This window comes from Triturus cristatus, chromosome 12, assembly GCF_964204655.1.
Source record: "Triturus cristatus chromosome 12, aTriCri1.1, whole genome shotgun sequence".
NCBI classification, from domain to species: Eukaryota; Metazoa; Chordata; class Amphibia; order Caudata; family Salamandridae; genus Triturus; species Triturus cristatus.
This window is the reverse complement of record NC_140595.1, coordinates 58,968,003-58,992,055: the sequence shown is the minus strand read 5'-3', so window position 1 is coordinate 58,992,055 and position 24,053 is coordinate 58,968,003. Positions and strand designations below refer to the sequence as shown.

Genomic DNA, 24,053 nt, shown 5'->3' with positions numbered 1-24,053 from the left:
GTGCAGACTATTGAAGCATATTGCAATTCCAGAGACAGTCTTTAAAACAGTTTTCATCTGTTTCATGTGACCAGGAGGCTTCTCTGTCAGAACATGAGGCGAAGTCCACAGAGGCACTGCCACATGTATGCCTGATGATGTGTAGGGTACTGATAATTGAAACACACAGAATGCTTGTTTTCTGGTCCACGGAGGACTTGGCCTGGCAGGTCGGGCTGGACGGTTTCCATGGAGAGCAGGGTCAAGACTGATTTGCATATGGCTGGGTCCAAACTGGGGTGGCATGGTGAGCATAACAACGATGGATTTAACCCAGATCTGTGACTGGGCGTGAGTGTTTGACAATATTCAGCATTATGTCCATCATCTTTTTATGTTCATACAGTCACCCTTAGTGGGAAGGGTATGCCCAGACGTGGGTCCCGTGCTTGCCATGCCACTGGATTCATACTAGCCTGGCTTATGAGGAGTGATACCCCAAAACTGGTCCAGGATGCTTGTTTTCAAATCCACAGAGGACCTGGCCTTGCAGTGCGGGCTGGACTGTTCCCATGGGGAGCAGGGTCAAGACTGATTTGACCTATGACTGGGTCCAAACTGGGGTGGCATGGTGAGCCAAAAAATGGATTTAACCCAGATCTGTGTCTGGAGGTGAATGTTTGACAGTGTTTAGAATTTCATCCATCATCTTTTTCTGCTGATATAGGTTATTGATAAAACATCACCTTGCACTTGGAAATTCTTAAACTCATGCACAATATTACCCCACAATGGAGTAATATTGTGCACAAGTAAATCCCACAGCAGGCCATTTCACAGGTGAGCCTCCTTGGAGAGTTTAGCAACATCCACAATCTATAAGGTTTGTGGTTATCCTAAACTTGTCTCCGATCCTTTCTGACCTTGGAGATGGCTGGAGGTCAACTCTAGCCAAGGCCAGGAGTTTTTAGCTTTGCAAAGTGGAAAGAGACGTGGGTACCCACAAAATGAATGTATGGGAGGGGGGTTCTTATTGAGCTCAAATAAATGATGACTCATGCTTAACTGCCTCTGCATTGTGACAAGCAGGAATTCACAGGTGTATTCCAGAAGTAAGACTGACATTGCAGCTGTTGCAGTCTTACAGGCATACGTCTGGAAAGCAGTGTGACCTGCTGAATGTCATAAATCCGCACTCATGCAAGGTCCTAGACTGCAGGTGCAACTTTATGACTTTCTGGGAGAATTGCACCCACAAAGAGAGAGATGAATCTACACTGGCCAATGGACTGCTGCTTTTCTACCCATAAAGTCCTCTCATCCAAAACGATGTAGACAAATTCTTGAGAGCATGTGGCTAAGCTCCTTGCATAATCCTGGGTGAAGTGTCACCATGTTTGCCGTTCAGTGACAGCTTCAGGTCAAACCCTCTGTCTACTGCTCAAATCACTGCATGGCTAAGCTCCGGACACCTGATTGTCTGCCTACTATGAAGGATTTTTCTGCTCCCATCAAGATACAAATGCTTTTTGGGTAGAATTTTATATTGAGAAAACGAATCCTCTCCCTGTCTATGTCTCTCTTTATCTTTCTCTCTCTCTCTTAAAAACAACAGCTGGCAGCAAAGTATGCATTTAAGCATTGGTACACATGGATGCCAGTGGGACTATGTAGGAAGGGGACGACCCAGAGTAGATATCAGAAGTGAAAATAGAGAATTTAGCGTAGGCCATATTTGAGTGGATCAGTTTTTTCAAATTGTTGGTGCATTGTCGATGCGCCTGAACATATATATATTTTTTTAAATGGACCATTATATACATAGCTTTTGCAAAGATAATTTAACTTTTCTCTAGCTCAGTAAAGCACGTTGCTAATCAGCCCTTCAAAAATGTTCATGTTAAATGCAAAAATGTAATGTGCTTCAGATATTGTGGTGTCCTTAAATCAATTTAGTCACATGGTTTATGGATGGATTCCAAATTTGATGGCGCGGTATTGATAATCTTCCTACTCCTTCCTAGCTACTGATGTATCTCCAGTATTCTCGTCTTCCGAATAGATAAATCATGCCTCATTAGGTACCAAGATGCTAACAGATCATCTTCCTCCTTTGCCTACTATTTTCAGATTTCACCTGGGAGGTGAGAGCCAATGACCGATCGTTCCATGACAGATTCAAGAAGAGAAAATTACTCTGCTTTAGCAGGCCGAAGTATGCAGTAAGTGCACCTCTATTACTTCACAGAAACCAATACTCACACTAAAAAAAAAAGACATACATGTGCAGGTACGTGGATAAAGTAGCCTTTGCTACAGAAGACTGGCTGAATCTGTTCATTTATTTGTATTTCAAATCTTTATATAGCGCAGCTCTACCTAAGATACGCATTGGCATAATTTACAATAGGAACAATGGGTAGGGATCAGGATCTCCAATACAGCAGTGACCAGAATCTATTTACACTAACATGGGAGACATAGACCAATAGAATACAATTTACATTAAATTCAGCATCAATGGAACAGCCGAAACATCTAGGTGGAGTGAGTGTTATGTTACAAGGAGGAGATAGGAGCAAAGGCATTTGGGGGAGGGGGGGTGTGAGGAAAGTAGAAAAGGAATGAGCCAGTGCTTTGTGACAAATGAAATAAAGGAGAAGAATAGTTGGGATCAGGAGGGAAATGAGAATAGGAAAGGGGCTCTAGGTAAAGATAGCATTTGCACTGGTAGGTTTTGAGATTTTTGTGGAATTTAAGGAAATCTTCAAGACGACTGATGTCTTCAGGATGGGAGGTCCTGAAAGATGGAGCTGGAAACAAAAGGACTGGGTGGCAGCTGTGTGGGGTTTGATATTCTTGATTGCAAGTCTGAATATCTCTTTGCTTCTTATGATTTTATATCGTAATTTATTTAATACAGCTGACAAGCAGACTTCTTTTTGCATCTGAATAGATCTGAATGTGCTCTAGACAAGTTTGAATTTAATTCTGGCTTTGACTGTAGCCCATCTCAGTCACGATAAGTAGCTAAGATGTGGTCTTGCTTCAGAAATTAGTCTTGTAGTCGAGTTCTTCAAAGCTTTCAGGGAAGCCATGGTGGACGCCTGTCAGAATTGAGATGCCATAATCTAGCCGTGTGATGATGCTAAAGTCTTTAGATCAGCGCAGGTGTTTTCATTTTCTCAAGGAGCGACGTAGGGTGTAGCTAATGTGTAATGACATGGAGAAATAGGGGTCTGGCAAGATACCCAGATTTTGTTTAAATACGCTCTTTTTATTGCAGAAACCACAGATAAATTACAGTCACCACTTGACCAATGTACAATTACACTTCAAGGTAACACCATTGACAGTTATAACACCGCCTATTTCACTACTGTATACTGTGCTTGCCCCGTTACTCCCCATTTCTCTTTTATTATCCAATAACTCCGTCCATTTCCTTCCGCCTCATCTGGGCTGCTGGGGCAGTACATGGGTGACCTCATTATTCAGTCCACTTGTTCCACACCTTTCCCCATTTATGGGGGCAGCCTCTGTTGATATAAACCGTTTTTTTCCACCACCTAACACCAGTCCATGTCTCTGTTCCAGTCATTCAGGGACGGTGCCATATCTGAGCCCCACGCCAGTGCAATATTTATTTTGGCAATTATTAGTGCTAAGGTTGCTCCAATCCTCTCCCCAGGTATGTTGCCTTCCATACACTGAGTAGACACCATTTTACCGACATGATTAGCTCAACCCCATATACCTCATTCAAACACTGTGTTATTGATACCCAGTAGGCTTGGATTTAAGGGCAGGGCCATCTAGTCTGCCCCCCCCACTATGATGGAGTGCATCCGTTCGCTTCCCCATTTTCATCAACGTAGTACATGAGATGTAGGCTCTATGGAGGATTTTGAGTTGCACCAGGCGGAAGCGGGATCTATTAGCAACCTCCAAGGGAGAAGCAAGTGCTTCAGACTAGTCCTCTTCCTGAATTTATGGGGTGTCTTTCTTCCATTAGTCCCGTAAGTGGATTAACATATCTGGCACGTGATTTACTAGTTTTTTATATGTTAGCAAAATCGCCTTTTGTGTGATATGTTCCTCAAGCAATCTATTTTCAAGGGGGGTGGAATCTGGGAGGGTCTCTTGCTTCAGTAGCAATGCCTGTAGGGCTTGTCAAAGTTGTAGGTAACGAAACGCCTCGGTGGGGGCTAGCTTGTGAGATTTTTGCAGTTCTGCAAAGGGTATCAGCCCCTTGCCGACCATATGTCTCCTACAGTCAGGAGGCCCAACAGGTCCCACTTATTGAACCCCTGTCTTTTACCCAAATTGCTGAGGAGAACAGACTCCCACAAGGGCGTTGCCTGCGTGATCCTATCCTTCCACCCCATTCCAATGAGTGTAGGATGCTAAATTTGAATCGTAAGTGCAGTTGGACCTGTCAGGGGGTGTTTCTTCAGCAGGGTATAGAGGGCACGTATGTATCATCTCGGCTGTAGGACCAGACGGTCCATCCGATTTGCTGGTTCTGTCATAAGTTGGTGAGCCCACTGACTGACTATAGTCAGTTGTGCTGCTCGACAGTATGTCTGGATATCAGGGAGAGTGATCCCCCATTATACCATCCCCTGGTTAGTTTATTCAGAGCTATTCTCGGTGCACCACCATCTCACAGCAACGTTCTAATCTCACCTTGTATGGGTTTAAAATAGGTTTCCGGCACTGGGAAGGGAGTGTTTTGGAGGATGTAGAGAAAGCGTGGTAGGGCCATCATTTTAAAGAGGGTTGCCCTGCCCACCAGGGAGAGAGGGAGTGATCTCCAATGCTGCACGTCCTCTTTCAGTAGGTTCTACGGGGGTTGTAGATTTTTGGAAATAAATAGGTCTTGGTTGGTTGTGACGAATATTCCTAGGTACTGGAAACCATCCATCACCACTTGTGCCTCGCATTCATTTGGCATTCGTGGTGTCGGCCCGGGAAGAATGAAGACCTCTGATTTTGTGTAGTTGATCTTGCATGCAGACTCCCTTCAGAAAGTGGGGAAGACATTTAGGATTCTAGCAATAGAAGACTGGGGTGACGCTACATATAACAGAATGTCGTCTGCGTATAGTGATATTTTGTCTTCCCAACCAACTATCCAGCGACGGCCTTGTATCATTGGATCCCCTCGAATCCAGACGGCTAGTGGCTCTAGAGCCAAAGCACATGGCAGCGGCGAAAGTGCCAGGGGAAACCCTGTCTGGTCCCACGGTGAAGCTGGAAAATCTGCAACACCCTCCCATTCTCCTTCACTTGCGCCAATGGTGCTGTGTACAAAAGTCAGACCCATGTCCTGAGATACCCAGATTTTGAACTACAGAGGTGAGAGTGGGAAAGAAATCAGCAAAGGGCATTTCCGCCAGTAGTGGGGAAACATGGATTGATTTTAGTGGTCAAAGAGGGCAAATTCTTGGGGGGGGGGGGTGTTGTTCTTTATGGGTTTGATTTTATTTGTATTGCCTTAATTTTCTCCTTATTTTTATGAAAAATGGTCAAATTCAATTTTTGTATCTTGTATGCGGCAGGCGTCTCTGGGGCTCAGAGATCTGCGTTATTTATGATATTTTGGCCAATAAAATCTGTTTTCACAAAAAAAAAAGAGGGCAAATTCTGTCTTGTGAGGGTTCAGATTCAGAAAGTTCTTTGACATCCAGTTGTATACTTTGGAAAGAGAAGTTTTCAGGCCCAAGAAGGCTTCACTTAATCCTCTCTTCAACTACATTCTCTGCTGAAGAAAAATAGATGTTAAACAATTTCCACTATTCACAGGCAGTGTTAGACTGACTGTTCCAATAGTATTACAGGAGTCAAACTGGCCTGTTTGAATATGATGTCATATGTAAGGTCACCTCCACTGTGATAGGTCTAATTCATGTCAGATTACAAGTCACTTCATCTATATGTTGTGGTTACTGCATAAACTTCGTTTTAGGGTGAAAATCAACCCCACCACCACAAAAAAGAGTCCCATTGCGTAATGGAAATGGCAGACGGCTCACCATCACTCACAAAGCAGACTTCTTTAGAATTCAAGTTGGTGATTGCAAATATTGGAAGAGCTACATCCTACCAGAATTAGGTTTTGTGTGAAGTGTATGTTTTCCATATTTCCTCCCTTTACACTCAGTTACAAGCTGATATATAAGCATATTGACTGCAGTTGATATCCTCTCCTCAGAAATGCTAGGCTAGAGGAAACCTCTTAAGCTAGGACTTTTACTTCCTTCATGATTCTTTGTGGATCTTAACTTAAAAGACCCAGGCAACCATTATACTACAGTACACAAGTGGAATGTAGGAAATGAGGATATGTCGAAGACATTTATGGTTGATGTCACTATAATTTACAAGGATTTGAACTCAATGCCTGCCTTTGTCTTGGCATGGTCTTCAGCCGAATAAACCAGAAAGGTACATGCGTCTTCCAGTGATCACACCTGGTAATTTTACATTCCAATTATAAAGCACCTCCGTCTCGTAAAACACTTATAAACAAACAGCAAGTTTGCCTGTGTCTGACATTTTAGTCAAATGGCAAGAGCAAACACTGACAGTACAAACAGGCAGCTCAAGAGTCCCTGTATATTTGGCAGGTTCCCTAGCAATGCGAATAGGTCTGAAAACCGCGATAAATCAAACATATGAAACTGATAATGAGTCAGATTTGTATAGCCCTCTTGGAACGTGCTTCTTGTAACCTTTTTAGTCTTCACCTCAAAGATGGTGAACAGATGCGCCTTGAGGCAAAGTGTTTTGTTGAGGTTTCTAAGAACATTACTGTGGGAAACCTTACAGCTGCGTAGAAAAATGTAAGTCATAATCCCCTTGTGGAGGAGAAGACAAGAGCAGAGCCTGAGGTTCTCCCACAGCTGAAAGATCACCTCCCCCACTTCAGCAAGAGTACTCTCAAGTCTCCTGCATCCGTCAGTCTGAGGTACACCTGACAGCCCTCTCCGCACATTAATGGCCTGCACAAAGCAGTTCCACTTGCCCCCCTGCCCGGGGCTGCTCAAGGCCCTTCCTATTTGACTCCTCCACACCTTCAACTGAGACACTCTGGCTTGACATCATCTTCCTTGGCACAGGCGATCCTAGTTTATATCGCTCCCTACTCCCAAAAGGTACATATACCTACCCCATTCGGCACACCCCAGCCTTTTAAAAATATTTGTACTATTATGGAGCATGCGCCATTCATGACAAACTACTTGTATGCTGTACATACTTTAAGGGGATTAGGGTCAGCCTCTATCAGCTACTGGCTTATTTTGCCTTAAAATCTTCAACCATTGGCTTGCAGCATTGCCAGTCACATTAGGGGCATTTTGGTGACACCATATTTCTATTGGCTATTTAGGTATTTCCTCTTGCCTCTATGGAATGCAGGAGGGATTAATTTACAGTCTTTGAGTAGCCTGGTAGCACTCAGAGCAAGCGCTGATAAAAGCAACTGGAAAATGATTTTTTTTATTTTGGTAGCATCCAATTTTCAGATGCCTTTGTCAGTGCATGACCCCCTCCCCCCCCCCCCTCCCCCCCCCCCAGTGCTGCCACACTGTTCAGTGACTGATTATAAATATTATAGCCATCTTGGAACAATATTCTACATAATCCATTATGTTTTATGTTCCAAGATGTCTACCAGATGTCTACCCGCTTTTGGCAGCACTGGCGACCAAGTGCTGTCAAAAGCATCTAAAAAATAGATGCGGTAGCATCCATGTTTCATATCCTTTTGACTAAGCTTGCTCTCTAGTATAAAAACAAGCCCCGGCAAAGCCAGGAGCATGCAGTCCTAATTTCAAACCTACTGACGGCTCCAATCCTTCTGTTATTATTAATTAACATGTATGGCGCTTGCACCATTCATGGTGTACTTATTGTAATCTATGCTTTCTTTGAGTGGCTTTGGGTCTGACTTTATCAGCCAAAGCTTCTTTTACTGTAAAACCTTCTGTCGTTGGCTTGCAACATTACTGGTCATCGTTTTTGTATTGGCTCTTTCAGTGTCTCTGATTTCAAAAGCACTCAAACACTGAGCCAGAACCCTGGGAAAATGGGTGCCAGGTTTTGTGAAGTCACCAATGGAAATGTAAGCGTCAGTTTCAGTTTGCGGTACTTAATGAAATATAAGCTCTTTGTGATAAGTGTATGGTTTGCAGAATTAGGGATGAAGATAGAACTAGGTGGTGGGGTGCTTAAAGATGCTAAAAATACTCTTCCATTAAGTTTGAACCGCTCCACAAAAAATTGTCAATAATGGAATGTGAAATGTCCACAGAGACGAAATTTCAGAAAAATATCTTATGGTTTTCTTAAAATGTTAAGATCAAAGCAGGCACACTCGGGTGTGGCCAAACACCAACCAACATACAAAACTGATCTGATAACTCCAGATCACCAATATACAAAACTGAGTTGATAATATCAGATCATGAAGTTGGTCTAAGCATTCCCGCACTGGCTTGTCTTCTTTTTTTGCAGGCAAATGAAATTAAGACTTCGAAGTACAATATTTTGACTTTCCTCCCACTGAATCTTTTCGAGCAGTTCCACCGTGCTGCCAACCTATACTTCCTGTTTGTTATTGTCCTGCAGGTGAGTCCCCAGAGATCTCCTGAGTGTGTTGTGCATGCAAATGTTTATCCTTAGAGGTGGGTTGGGAGTCGGAGCATAACTATTCTTGGGTAAATGAAGCCGTTGGACTCCTATCCTTGCTCTTGCAAGTGCGCTTGGTTTGGTCTCTGTAGTCTTTTACCTATGCTTCTCATCCCTTAAGGCTTCAACATCCTACAGCCATGTACAGTTTCCCCCTCACCTTTCAAAACAAATGGTTTTGGCCAGAAGAGCAATGGGTTATATGAAATGGGTTCGCATGACAATCTTTCCCTCTCTATCTTCCTAATCCACGGTTAGCAATGTCACCCTTCTAGTAAAGTGAAGTCCTCCAGAAAAGCATCATCATTTGTTCCTCCGGTTGATAGTTGCCTTCAAGGCAGGTTTCTCAATGTTGTAAGAATCAGCTCAAGCATGACAGTGTTGACGAAGCCACCGCCAACTGCATGATGTTCTTAAAACCTGGATCGCTTTTTCTGCAGCCTTACTTCTACAATTGAACCACAGAGAGACCATACCGCCTTTACGACGAGGTTTTTACCATGTTGTGCCTTTACCACACATTTCTTTAGCACGCATGTTTTTACATGTATGTCTTCACAATGCATGCCTTTACTACACATTTAAGGTAAATTGGGAGCTTCGGGGGGGGGGGGGGTGTTTTTATATATATAAACAATGTGTGGTAATGGCATGCGTTTTAAAACAATTTAGAGTAAAAAATGCATGGTTAAGGCATGCAGTGTATTTCCCTGCGTTGTTCTGTTGTACAGCCATCAATTAAACTTTTAAGTTGGTTGCCCTGTATGTTGAGAAGCACGAGTGCCAAGCTCTGTGTGAAGTGGTTCTGGCAAACATCTATGCTCATCTATAAACATATGCGATATCAAGGCACCGCCAGATTCCATAAAGAGCGCACAGAATCACTGGTAGCAAAGCATTTGATTGCTCTGGGTCAGTAGTCTCCATTTTCACAGGAAAACAAAAGCTAGCATTTAGGCTGCTGGACGATTCATCTTCTCTAATTATATGGCCACTTTCCTGAAATCAGATCAGTGGGGTGAGTCCATCGCACAACCATGGGCTGAGTTAGGATCACCTTATGTCTCCAGGCCAATGACATAACCAATTTATTAATACTAAAAATGTTGACAATGTGATCACAAAACTGAAACGAGTTACTGAAGAAAAATTGGGACTCACCAGTGACTACTGTGAGAAGCAGTTTTTCTCACCTGTTGTTTGTTCTTGGATGTGTTGATTCTGATTATCCCATCATTTTTTTCAGACTGTTCCAGCAATCTCTACTTTGCCATGGTTTGCCATTATGCTGCCACTTTTGTGTCTTCTGGTTGTAAGGGGTGTACGGGACCTGTTTGATGACATCGTAAGTAATTTCAGTTTTTGTTGCAAAGCTTTCTTGAATAGTTCTCCACTGTTAACTTTCTGATCTTTCTTAATAACTGAGTGGCAAGATCTATGTGTAGATGCATGAAGAGGAAGTTGATAGGTAAATTTATTCGGATGTAAAAACTTGTGAGAGAAACTTCTAGGTGAGCTGACCTTTGAATCCACAGCATCCTGCGCAAGGTACATTCTAGGGACACTAAGAGTCAAATGATCACATACCATGTTAAGATTGATTATTTTCTCTGTGATCTGAAAAACAAAAAATGAGCAACAATTATTTCCAAATTGTCCTTATCATGGGAACAAATTGATCAATCAATGCTGTTGCCTTAAGCAATATAAATTGAGGACAATGTCCATGGCTTCTTCTTCTGAAGTAAATAGTTTTTCACTTTTTCAAAGATGATATGCTGCACCTCTTTTCACATGGGCATTGAAAGAGTAAATATTAGGTGGGACTTTCTGAAAATGACTTCTCTCTTTGCACGTGCATACTTATACGACAGCATTTGCCTTCAATGTGGTATTTGGACATAGTAAGAGAACCCAGTTGCATCTTCATCTTAACGCAAAATTGGACTTATGTTATTTGTGCTTGAGGATCTCAGTATTAATGTATTTAATTATGTATCTATTTATAGTTACGTGTTTAATATTTCTGAAAGTGATGTATGAGTATTCCATACAAACATTAGTTCAACATTTAGAACATTTTAGGAATCCTGCATTCCAAGTATATTTTACCTACCTGTACCAAGTCCTGATTGATTCTAGATATAAAATACAATTATACCTTTTTTTCCCTTACTTAATTGGTTTGGATTCAGTCTCTCAGTGTGTGCATCATTCTTGATTGCGTGAATACAATAAACACACCCTCTGGATATGCCTAACTGCTCGCCCACACTACCACAAAGAGAGCTGTTATTACTAACCTAATTTAGCCTCTGCTATACCTCTGGGGACTCCATGCACTCTTTGCACACTATACCTTACTTCGGTATAGTATATACAGAGCCTGCTTCCTACACGCAGAATCAGATTTTAAAATTTTCTTTTTGATGTAGTTTCTCTGTGTCCCTTCAGAAATTGCTTAATGTCCAACCCAGAGTTGGGAAGTAATGGGCAATCATCCAATTTCAGGAGTAGGTGCTAAACCTGCAGTAGAATCCACCATTAGAATTTCATCCACCATACTATTCATTTGGTGTAGGAAATTCCACAGTTCGATTCCTCTCTAGATTTTGCATTTTCCCTATCAAATAATTTCGATTTCCATTACCACTCAACTCTAAATCAGGACCCTTTACTTCTGCCTCTTCTTCGCTCATCTTTCTTGATCATTTGAATAGAGCCATGGGCAGAGTACTACTTATAAGATTGGCTAAGGTTAATGTATATATTGTAGCTATGGGACAAGTGGAGGCATTGTCAGGAGACAAGAAGGTAGTACTATTCTTATATTCCTCCAAATGAGTTTGTGGCACCTTTTCATTGCCAGTTCATGGCATATCTCAACACTGCCAAAGCTCTTCTGTACATCTTTATTGTAAGGTATTTTTTTATTTTACAGTACAGTTAATTTACACTTTATAATTAAATTATAGAAACATAATGATGACAGACAACACAATAAATTAAATGTGTACTGGTTAATTAATTAAAAGGTATTTATTCAATTTAAAGGAAAATGTTACCCTGTAAGCATCTGTTCGTGGCATGTGGTGCTGCAGGTTCACATGCTGTACATTCTTCCGCCATCTAGCTTTGGGCTCAGATGTGTACAACTTGTTTTTCTTCAAAGGAAGCCTTTTCGAGTCACGGTACCAGGTGACCTCACCTATCAGTGGTAATGTGCAGGGGCATCGGATCCAATGTTAGACTGTTTTTACCCTCACGTAGAGCGTGACTGGAGATCGAGCATAGAGATGCAGTAAACAATGACCATGCAAAGTAGAAATTAATAATATCGTTAAAAAAAAGGAATAAAGAGTATCAGCAACAACAAAAGGCGACTAGGTAGGAGGGTGGGTGCATGTGAATCTACAGCACAATGTGCCATGAACAGATGCTTACAGAGTACGTAACATTTTGCATTCGTGGCATGTGTAGCTGTAGATACACATTTTGGGTATAGACTGTAAAGCTGTGCACCTAAATCGGTAGCTCAGCATGAGGATGCTATAGAAGACTGGAATATTTTGCGTACGACAGCCAGGCCAACTCAAGCTTGCTGTCTGGCCAGGACATCCACACTGTAGTGCTTAATAAAGGTGTAAAGAGTGGACCAGGTAGCTGCTTCAAATATGCCAGCTAGTGATAAGTTACCTAAGAAAGTCATAGCAGCTCCTTTCTGCAGAGCAGAATGGGGTGTTGGAGGGGCGGGCAGAGACTTTTTAGTTTTAGCGTAACAGTAGTCTGAATACACTTGACAAGCCAACGTCCAACTCCTGCCTTAGAAATGCCTCGAACCTTATGTGGCTTAAAGTAGGAAATGAATAGCGTTATGTCTTACAAAAGGGCTTTGTTCTGTCAATGTAGTACATTAGTACTCTTTTGCCATCCAGAGTATGTAAAGTGTGCTCCAATACAGACTGGATGTGGAAAGAAAACTGGCAACTTGATAGTCTGATTAAGGTGGAGATTGGAGACCACCTTTGGGAAGAGTTTGGAATTGCTTATGAGGACCACCCTATCGTTATGAACCTGGAAAAAAGGCACTTCCAATGGGAAGTGTAGATCTCACTGACTCGTCTAAGGAAAGTGATGGCTACAAGGAAAGCTACTTTCCAAGAAAAAAATTGCAATGGGTAAGAGTGAGGTGGCTCAAAACAAAGGCCCATGAGCCTAGTAAGAAAGATGTTAAGTTTCCACACGGGAGCAGGAGCTGTCCGGGGCAGAATAACACATTTAAGGCCTTCCATGAAAGAACTCTGAACAATGAAGCGTTTCGCCTTTTCTGTAGGTAGTCAACCACAGAAGCCAAATGCAACTGAATGGAAGTGTGGGCGAGGCTTGACTTCTGTAGGTGTAGGCAGTAACAGACAATGTCCTGTACTGATGCAGTAAGCAGGTTGATATGTTGAGGAAGGCAACAGTGTACAAAACATGTCCATTTGGCTGCTTAACAAGCCGTGGTAGTAGTCCTGCATGCTTCTCTAAGAGTAGATATACACTCCTCTAGAAGGTTGAGGGAACTAAACTCAAAGACATAAGGATCCAGATCGCAAGGTTAAGCTGCTGAGCATTGGGGTGCCAGAGAGTGCAGTAGTGGTTTTGTGTATCAGGGTCCGGCCTGTTGGGCAGCTTCTCATGGGAAACTAGAGAGATCTCTAGCAGAGTGCCATGGCTGGTGTACCCAGGTTGGAGCCACTAAGATGAGGGTAAGATGCCTCAGCCTGCGGACTACAAATGGTAGGAGAGGGAGCGTCGAAAAAGCATAGCAAAACATTCCTGACCATTTGATCCATAATGCATTGACTGTGGGTGTGGTAAACTGGTGGTGAAGTTTGGGCATTTTGCATTTTCAGCAGTGGGGAACAGTCCTATCTGAGGAAATATCCAAAGCTAGAAGTATGGGAGTAGAACCTGGGGGTGGGGTTCCCACTTGTAAACTTGTTCATATGTCCTGCTGAGCAGGTCAACAAGATCATTGACCAACCTGGGAATGTGTTGGAGAAGCAGATGCACTCTATGATGTATCGACCACTGCCAAATGCCCTGGGATATCGCTGACAGCTTGGTGAAATGTGTGCCCCCTTGATTCTGTAAGTAGAACATAGCAATTGTGTAGTCTGCGCATACTAAGATTAAGACTGTCTTGTTCTGGATGAGAGAGCAGAAAACTCAAAGGGAGAGCTGAATAGCCAGCAGTTCCAGTTGATTGATGTGAAGGGACTGTTGAGCAGAGGATCAAGTTCCCTGAACGGTGAGGTGATTGAGATGCACACGCAGGCCAGTGAGTTAGGCGTCCATGGTGATGATCTGCAAAACCAGGTCGAGGAAGGGGTGCCCTTGAATTAGGTTGTTTGTGTTCCACCACTGCAGAGAGTGATATGTGCTGCTCCCCACCAATGCTAAATACTCTGGATGACCTTCTGTCTGACACCACTGTGCTGCTAAGCACTCTTGCAACAGGTGCATGTACAACCTGGCATGGGGAACTATGACTATGCAAGACACTATCATTCCTAGCAAGCGCATCACTGTTCCGACAGTTACCTGGTGATCCAGCTGAAAAAGAGCCAGTAGGTTTTAGAACGCTTGTAACCTTGCAGGGATGGGGTAAGTCTTCCCCACCTGTGCTGCCAATATGGCCGTGAGAAAGGGCTGTACTTGATGGGGCTGAAGATGGGACTTGGTCAAGTTGATGGTAAAGCATAGACTGTGCATGGTGTGGATTGTGGTCTGGGTATGCCCTGGCAGCGCTGATACATGGCGCTCTAGATCAGCCAGTCATCCAGGTAGGAGAACACGTGGATGCCACTCCTCTGGAGATGAGCTGCTTCCACAAGCAGACAATTAATTTTTTTTTTGGAGCTGTGGTAACCTCAAAAGGGAGCACTTGGAACTGGAAATGCTGTCCACTTACCACACACCTCAGGTATATCCGATGTGCCGGGTGAATGGGGATGTGAAAGTAGGCATTCTTCAGATCAAAAGTGGTCATGAAGTTGCTTTGTTGCAGCACAGGAATTACATCTTAACCATATAGAAGTGCTCCGACAGAAGGTACCTGTTGAGAGGTCTGAGGCCAAAGATGGATCTGAGGCAGCCATCCTTTTTAGGGATATGGAAGAACAGGGAGCACACTCCCTTTCTGCGATGCTGTGGCGGAACTGGCACTATGGCCTCTTTGCAAACGATGGCCTCTATCTCCTCTTGCAAGAGGCGCAGATGGTCTGGGGACAGTTTGTGTTGGTAGGTGGGGGTTATTTGGTGGTGGTCGAATGACTTTGAGATAGTACGCCTTCTGTATAATGACAAGAACCAAGCAGTCAGTGATTATTTCTGCTCAATGGGACAGACATCCATACAAGCATCTCACAACAGGTGTTGTGTGGTTGAGGGGAAGGACTAGAAGGTCACTGTTTGGGAGGGACAGCCCATTTGGAAGTGGTTCCCTTTCCTCTGCCTTTGTTGTTATTGCCCAATTATCCACCCCTATAGTATTGCCAAGAGGGTGTCTGCTGTGTGGGGCTGGAGAAAGTGAAAGAGGTTTCAGGGGTCGGAGTCTTATTCGCGCCCCTGTATTGTGAGCAGCGAAAAGAGCCACACGGAGAGGAAGTCTGCAGAGCACCCATTGATTTGTCAGTATCCTTTTAAATGTTATCTAGCATCTGATTGACCTGAGGAATGAACAGATGCTGGCTGTCAAAAGGAAAGTTTAAGAGGCTTTGCTGGACCTCTGGCTTGAAGCCAGACACTCGCAGCCACGCATGACGGCGTAATAGCATACTTGTATTTCTTCCCCCTCCCCCTTCCCCTCAGGCAGCTGTATTAGCAGCATCCAACGCACAGCAAATGTTGGTGTTGGAGATGATTTTGCCGTCCTCCACCAAATCCTGTCCTTTTTTTGCAAAACTGCTCTGAGAGATGCTGTATAAGATCCGCCTTCTGATCCCAGTGGGTGTGGTTGTACATGGAGTAAGCCTATGAAGTTGGCGATACACTATTATGTAACAGATTGCGCCACTACTTTTTTGCCCCTAGTGTAAATCTTTTTACTCTCCAGGTCCGTAGGGGGTGCGTCCCCTGTAGATTACCTCAGTTCCGAGCCATATGTACCACCAGGTAGTAAGGGGGTAACTGACCTTGTAGGTATGATGGATCAGTAGATGATGCCTTACATTTTTTATCAACCTTAAGTGTGACAATCCCAGCCTTAACTGGGACCTGGAAGATTTCAGTGTCCGGCTTAGGGACCCATAAGCAGGGTTTGGAGCGATCACTGGGTGGACGGCAAGATCTCCATGCAGAAGCCATCTTCCTAATTTTGTATATGCATCTCCACCTTCTGAAAGGTGGCTTCCACCGAGGACCTTTAAGTATGAGGTAACGCCATCTGGGGGTGGGCAAAGCCTTTGTAGGGTACAGATCTGTGTCTGTGTCCACAGAAGGCCCTGCATCATAATCATCCCAGGGATCTAGAAGTCCTGGGTGAAACTGGGGGTCATAAGGGTCATAAGGTGCCTGTGGATTTTGTCCTCACCCCCTGAGAGTAAGGAGCTGTGTGGTGAATGTTGTAGGGAACCCGCAGGCAAAAGCGGAGAAGCAGAGGAAGGAGAAGGGGGAGGAGGAGGAGGTGAAGGAGAGGGATGAGCAGGAGCAGCAAGAAGGTGGCCCTGTCATGTCTCTTGGTCTTTCGGGTATGGGTGCACAGGAGGCTTGAGGGCCTCCCCAAAAGTCAGTTTTTTCTTATGAGGAACAGGATCCTTTGCCATCTGCGGGGCTTCACCAGGATCCAAGCAATACCTGACTGAATGTGGATCTTTTGTTGCTTGGTATCCAGTTGTTCTTGGAATCGCTAAAAGATTGGTAGCTCGAAATCCTCCAAAGCGGCCAAGTACACAGCTGTAGCCGGCCTGGATGGAGCCGAAGAGGGCTGATGATCAGACGTCACCAAAATCAATCTCAGATCCGAGTGTTACAAGTCTGACTGCTTAAGAGAGGGGGGTCATGAGACTGAACATTTCGGACTGGTGTTTCTCGGCTCAGATTGTCTTGGTGCCGCATGTTTCGGCTCTGATGGCTTCTGGTCCACCCGTTTCGACTCCGAAGGTGGCCAAACCTGCATCTTTGGATCCAATGTTGAAGAGTTGGTCGACATCGATGCTCAAGGCTTCGAGGAGGATCTGGGTGCTGAATGGTGTTCGGGCACCGAGTCTGGCTTGGAATGACAGTGTTGACTATGGGCAAGAGGTAGTGGCGCACTGAAGGCCTCAAGGGTGGCACTGAAGCTAGAAGGCAGTGCCTCCTTCTTGTGAGTAGAGGGAGTCACAGTACTCACTGCAACTTTCTGTGGGCACTGGGCCAGTGGAGGTTCCTCCTCTTGCTTGGCATCCACCTCCGAATCAACGCTTTGTGGTGAGAAAGCCGCCTTACCCTCGGTAGCTGGTGCATCCACCTGCTCAGTATCTGACTCCTCACTCTCTCTGAAGAGGTCCTCTTCTCTTCTGTGCGCCATCGACGTCGAAGTGATGTGGTGTGCTCTTCCATTCTGAAGGATCTTCTTGTTCCTAACGGCCATGCATGCTGAACAGGAGACTTCACGGTGTTTGGGGGACAAACAGATTACAAACTTCGTGGAGATCTGACCCAGATACTTGGTGTGTCAAGAGGAACAGAATGGGAATAGAGTCCTTTCCATCATGTGGACATTCTCCACCACAGTGATTGTATTCCAGAAGGTCGTCAACCAGATTGGAATGTAAAGGAACGCGGGGGTGGAAACCCACTATAACATGATTGATTGTCTTCTGCACCCGACGGGGGACGGATCTGAAGGTCCAGCGAGAACAGCATGTGGCTCAAACCGGCGCTCACATGAAAATGTCTGAATCTAATGGCGGAGAAAAAACAATCCCACAATGGAGCTTATGCTCGAAAATGCACTGTTACATCGCATGACAACACGGTTGTTACAACAACAGCGTTGTTACAACGCATACCATTACATCGCAAGTTGTTTCTACGACGTGCTGTAGGGGGCATGCTGGACTTAGGAATAGTATAATTTACTATTCCAACTCCAGCATGCGCAACAGTAGGGAAGGTGTTGGAATAGTAATTTATACTATTCTTTAGTTTAGAGCGCCCCCTTCAACAATTAGTAGAAACAACTTGCATTGTAATTGTTAGCGTTGTAACAACAGGGTCGTTGTAACGACCCCTTTGTAATTGCATGCGTTATACCACATGCGATGTAAACCCTGCTTCCCCTTATGCCCATGCACATTACAACTGATAGGAGGAGTCTTTCGAAGAAAAACAAACTGTACACATCCGAGCCATAATCTATATGGCAGAAGTATGTACTGCATGTGTGAATACAGCTACACATGCCACAAACATAATGTTTCTTAAACAATAATTAAGAAAAAAGTCCCACTCACAGAAACATTTTTATTTTTATTTAACATGTATTACATTTTGTTTAAAAAATGTAGAATTCATTGAAATTATTTTTTATTTGTTAACAAACGTTTAAAAGTTTTACCAAATTTTATCTTTAAATTAAGTAGTACAAGTAATAAACAATAAAAATAATGAATTGTACCATATTCATAAATATTTTAAAAGTCAATATCATTTTATTTATTTAACATGGTTTCCTAAGGGGTGCTATTTTAAATTCCTGCCTCCAGTATTTTCTATGGGAATGTACTGCAGTTCCTATGAATGGCCATGTGCGATGTTGCTTACTCCAAGTCTAGCCTAGAGTATATTTACTGCTGTTTGGTCACCTTTAGTAACTTTAGAAGTGTAGTTTGTGAATAGCAATAGGATTACGGTTTAGTGGGAGGTGCCTGTTGTAGCTAAATCCCTGCTTACTTTTCCCTAAATCCCTCCCATTTTGTAGTAAGTATTTCTCATTTTCCAGCCACTCCAACTTATCCCTCCCACATGTACTAGTAAAACAAAACTTTAAGAGCGGGGAGATATCTTGTGTATATCAAACTTACCATGTGATTTCTCTTTTGCAGGCCCGTCACAAAAGCGACTCCATGATCAATAGCCGCCCCTGCAACATCCTGGCAGAGAAGAGGTAAAGGCCATGCAGACAACCCTGTCTCTGATAGGGAGGTTGTCTTTGCTTGCCCCGTATGCTTGAAATCTATGACATGTTCGCCATTCTAAGTGTAAGCCCCTCAAGGGGAGGGCACATGAGCTAGAAATGGATATTCTCAGCATGTTTCCCCTTTGAGGGCCTGATTTAGAGTTTGGCGGATGGGATACTCTGTCACAAACATGACTGATACCCTGTCTGCTGTATTACAAGTGTATGATCTCCTATGGCACTTATAATACTGCAGACGAGATGTCAGTCATGTTTGTGACCTGGGCCTGCTGCATTTGTGGGCTGATGCCTACACAGGCTTATTAATTCAACCTGTGCTGTACTGAAAATAGGTTTCAAACTTCTCTGTTACACAAATCACTATGCGGAGATTCGGTGCCAGTGGTCGTCTGGCGACTAGCAATGAAAAATACATGAGTGGTAGTTTGGAGCATTTCCAAATGTCGGTTCGTTCTCTCACTAAACAAATCTGGAACATTTTAGTGATTTTGCATGTAAACAACCCTCATGCTGAGGCCAATGGTGAAATGACAGTTGAAAGTTGGCATCTATAAGAGCCAGAATTGAATTGAAAACTGACTGGGGCTGCATAGGGAAAGGCATTTGAATGTGTAAAATCATGTTTTACTTCATTTTTCTGTTTTGGAAATGCCATTTCATTTATTTTACATAAATGGCTCCCAATGCAAGCAAGTGGTTTTTCAAGTATATGTTGATCGGGTCAATGGAAATATACAAACTAGTGTCAGTGTCTTGAAATTTCTATAATTTCTTTTTATTTTTTATAAATCTTTTTATTGAAAGAAAATAATGAAGGCACAGTAATACAGATAGTCAGGTGACCACAGTCAGGCACAGTATCGTAAAGGTTCATCATCCAAACATATTCCAGTATTTGCACATTTTCTTTCCTCTAGTTTTCTGCACTTGATAGGTTTTGTATCCCCTCCATTCATCTGCGAAGTTCTATTGTAGGGGACAGGCTGTATGTGTGTGTACCATACAGCCCGTTTTTTATCCCATTTCTTGTGGCACCCTCTATTTTTAAAGACATCTGTCTCTGCAATCATGGCTCTATCCCTGTCTCCTTCCCACCCTTTCAATAGTGGTGGTTACCCAACTCCCCATTTTTGCGCGATATTATGTTTCACCAAAACCCACCCCAGTGAGACCCATGATTGTTCAGTTTGGGTTAAGTCCGTTGCCTCCCAGATGTTTAATAAGCAAAGTTTCAGGGTGGGATATAGTTTTTTTCCCCCTACGTCCTCCATCTTTTTTTGAATGATTGGGCATGCCCACATTGTGTGAAAGAAGGTCCCCTCCAGGGTACATCTACGGTAGCATAGCGAATCGGATAGCCTCCTCATTTTTACCAGGATGTTTGCGGGTAAGTGGATTCGGTGCAAAGTGTTGAGTTGGATCAGTCTCAGCCTCATTGGGAAAGCAAAAACCAAAGGAAAAGATGGATGGAGTGTTGAACATTGCAAGCACTCACCCCCAGTCAACTGATCTGGGTTTAATCCATCACCGTTCTTTAGCCCACTCTGCCACCCCAGTTCAGACATGGCCATATGCAAATCAGTCTGACCCTGTGCCTCATGGGAACAGTCCAGCCCGAACTGCCAAGCCATGTCTTCCCTGGACCGGAAACAAGCTTCCTAGGACCGGTTTCTGGCATTTCAGCCGTCTTCAGCCAGGCTTGCTTGAATCCAGTGGAAAAGTGAGCAAGGGACTCACGTCTGAGCATACCCTGCCAACTTATGGCGAACAAAGCAAAAACCAAAGGAAAAGATGGATGGAGTGTTGAACATTGCAAGCACTCACCCCCAGTCAACTGATCTGGGTTTAATCCATCACCGTTCTTTAGCCCACTCTGCCACCCCAGGTTCAGACATGGCCATATGCAAATCAGTCTGACCCTGTGCCTCATGGGAACAGTCCAGCCCGAACTGCCAAGCCATGTTTTCCCTGGACCGGAAACAAGCTTCCTAGGACCGGTTTCTGGCATTTCAGCCGTCTTCAGCCAGGCTTGCTTGAATCCAGTGGAAAAGTGAGCAAGGGACTCACGTCTGAGCATACCCTGCCAACTTATGGCGAACAAAGCAAAAACCAAAGGAAAAGATGGATGGAGTGTTGAACATTGCAAGCACTCACCCCCAGTCAACTGATCTGGGTTTAATCCATCACCGTTCTTTAGCCCACTCTGCCACCCCAGTTCAGACATGGCCATATGCAAATCAGTCTGACCCTGTGCCTCATGGGAACAGTCCAGCCCGAACTGCCAAGCCATGTCTTCCCTGGACCGGAAACAAGCTTCCTAGGACCGGTTTCTGGCATTTCAGCCGTCTTCAGCCAGGCTTGCTTGAATCCAGTGGAAAAGTGAGCAAGGGACTCACGTCTGAGCATACCCTGCCAACTTATGGCGAACAAAGCAAAAACCAAAGGAAAAGATGGATGGAGTGTTGAACATTGCAAGCACTCACCCCCAGTCAACTGATCTGGGTTTAATCCATCACCGTTCTTTAGCCCACTCTGCCACCCCAGTTCAGACATGGCCATATGCAAATCAGTCTGACCCTGTGCCTCATGGGAACAGTCCAGCCCGAACTGCCAAGCCATGTCTTCCCTGGACCGGAAACAAGCTTCCTAGGACCGGTTTCTGGCATTTCAGCCGTCTTCAGCCAGGCTTGCTTGAATCCAGTGGAAAAGTGAGCAAGGGACTCACGTCTGAGCCTACCCTGCCAACTTATGGCGAACAAAGCAAAAACCAAAGGAAAAGATGGATGGAGTGTTGAACATTGCAAGCACTCACCCCCAGTCAACTGATCTGGGTTTAATCCATCACCGTTCTTTAGCCCACTCTGCCACCCCAGTTCAGACATGGCCATATGCAAATCAGTCTGACCCTGTGCCTCATGGGAACAGTCCAGCCCGAACTGCCAAGCCATGTCTTCCCTGGACCGGAAACAAGCTTCCTAGGACCGGTTTCTGGCATTTCAGCCGTCTTCAGCCAGGCTTGCTTGAATCCAGTGGAAAAGTGAGCAAGGGACTCACGTCTGAGCATACCCTGCCAACTTATGGCGAACAAAGCAAAAACCAAAGGAAAAGATGGACGGAGTGTTGAACATTGCAAGCACTCACCCCCAGTCAACTGATCTGGGTTTAATCCATCACCGTTCTTTAGCCCACTCTGCCACCCCAGTTCAGACATGGCCATATGCAAATCAGTCTGACCCTGTGCCTCATGGGAACAGTCCAGCCCGAACTGCCAAGCCATGTCTTCCCTGGACCGGAAACAAGCTTCCTAGGACCGGTTTCTGGCATTTCAGCCGTCTTCAGCCAGGCTTGCTTGAATCCAGTGGAAAAGTGAGCAAGGGACTCACGTCTGAGCATACCCTGCCAACTTATGGCAAACAAAGCAAAAACCAAAGGAAAAGATGGACGGAGTGTTGAACATTGCAAGCACTCACCCCCAGTCAACTGATCTGGGTTTAATCCATCACCGTTCTTTAGCCCACTCTGCCACCCCAGTTCAGACATGGCCATATGCAAATCAGTCTGACCCTGTGCCTCATGGGAACAGTCCAGCCCGAACTGCCAAGCCATGTCTTCCCTGGACCGGAAACAAGCTTCCTAGGACCGGTTTCTGGCATTTCAGCCGTCTTCAGCCAGGCTTGCTTGAATCCAGTGGAAAAGTGAGCAAGGGACTCACGTCTGAGCATACCCTGCCAACTTATGGCGAACAAAGCAAAAACCAAAGGAAAAGATGGATGGAGTGTTGAACATTGCAAGCAAAGAACGGTGATGGATTAAACCCAGATCAGTTGACTGGGTATGCTCAGACGTGAGTCCCTTGCTCACTTTGCCACTGGATTCAAGCAAGCCTGGCTGAAGACGGCTGAAATGCCAGAAACCGGTCCTAGGAAGCTTGTTTCCGGTCCAGGGAAGACATGGCTTGGCAGTTCGGGCTGGACTGTTCCCATGAGGCACAGGGTCAGACTGATTTGCATATGGCCATGTCTGAACTGGGGTGGCAGAGTGGGCTAAAGAACGGTGATGGATTAAACCCAGATCAGTTGACTGGGGGTGAGTGCTTGCAATGTTCAACACTCCGTCCATCATTTCCTTTGGTTTTTGCTTTGTTTGCCATAAGTTGGCAGGGTATGCTCAGACGTGAGTCCCTTGCTCACTTTTCCACTGGATTCAAGCAAGCCTGGCTGAAGACGGCTGAAATGCCAGAAACCGGTCCTAGGAAGCTTGTTTCCGGTCCAGGGAAGACATGGCTTGGCAGTTCGGGCTGGACTGTTCCCATGAGGCACAGGGTCAGACTGATTTGCATATGGCCATGTCTGAACTGGGGTGGCAGAGTGGGCTAAAGAACGGTGATGGATTAAACCCAGATCAGTTGACTGGGGGTGAGTGCTTGCAATGTTCAACACTCCGTCCATCATTTCCTTTGGTTTTTGCTTCATTGGGAAAGCAACTTCCTTAGGCGAGGCAAAAGCCTCTTGCCAGTCGTCGTCTAATACACCTACATCTATTTCCCACTGCTGTCTAAGTTTTGTCAGAGGATCTGTTCGGTTGTTAATCAGTTTTTTGTATGTTAACGAAATGGCTTTCTTGGGCATTGGATCCAATAGTAATCTATCTTCGAGCGGAGATGATTCAGGGATTTGGCCTTCAGCGGATATCACCGCCTTTGGGGCACATGGCTGATCTGCAAATATCTGACATTTTCAGACTGTGCCAGCTGGTACTCTTTCTGCAGGTCTGCAAATGTGGCCAGTCTTTTTTTTTCCACATGTCCCCAACAGTCGAGATAGCAATCAGATCCCATTTGCCAAATCCGGTGCAGGAGCTCAGGCGGCCCAGCCATTCGGTCTCCCAGAGTGGGGTTGCTAACGTAATTTTTTTGTCCCAACACAATTTTTTTGTTGACTACATGCCAAATTCGTATTGTTCGGGTAGTAGGTCCTGTTAGTTGTAATTTGTTAGTGTTTGTGTATAGGGCTCTTTGGTAACCCCCCTTTCCCATCAACAATACATCAGTACGAGTACTTGGCTCATCATGAATGCCATATACCCATCGGTTGATCACCGTTAGCTGTGATCCCCAATAGTACAGCCTGAGGTCGGCAGTGCAATCCCACCATTGTACCATCCTACCGTTAACTTCTGTAATGCAATTCGTGGTGTCCGCCCGTCCCAT

General features: G+C 44.6%; 1 protein-coding gene across 1 annotated transcript in view; it reads left to right on the top strand.

The window, feature by feature from the left end:
• ATP8B3 (ATPase phospholipid transporting 8B3) overlaps window positions 1-24,053 on the top strand; it is a 396,086-nt gene that overhangs the window by 177,283 nt on the left and 194,750 nt on the right. The window contains exons 3-6 of the mRNA XM_085638336.1: window positions 2,110-2,201; window positions 8,503-8,616; window positions 9,923-10,021; window positions 18,750-18,811. Coding sequence (XP_085494462.1) covers window positions 2,110-2,201; window positions 8,503-8,616; window positions 9,923-10,021; window positions 18,750-18,811 — 367 coding nt within the window. The remainder of the gene's footprint in view (window positions 1-2,109; window positions 2,202-8,502; window positions 8,617-9,922; window positions 10,022-18,749; window positions 18,812-24,053) is intronic.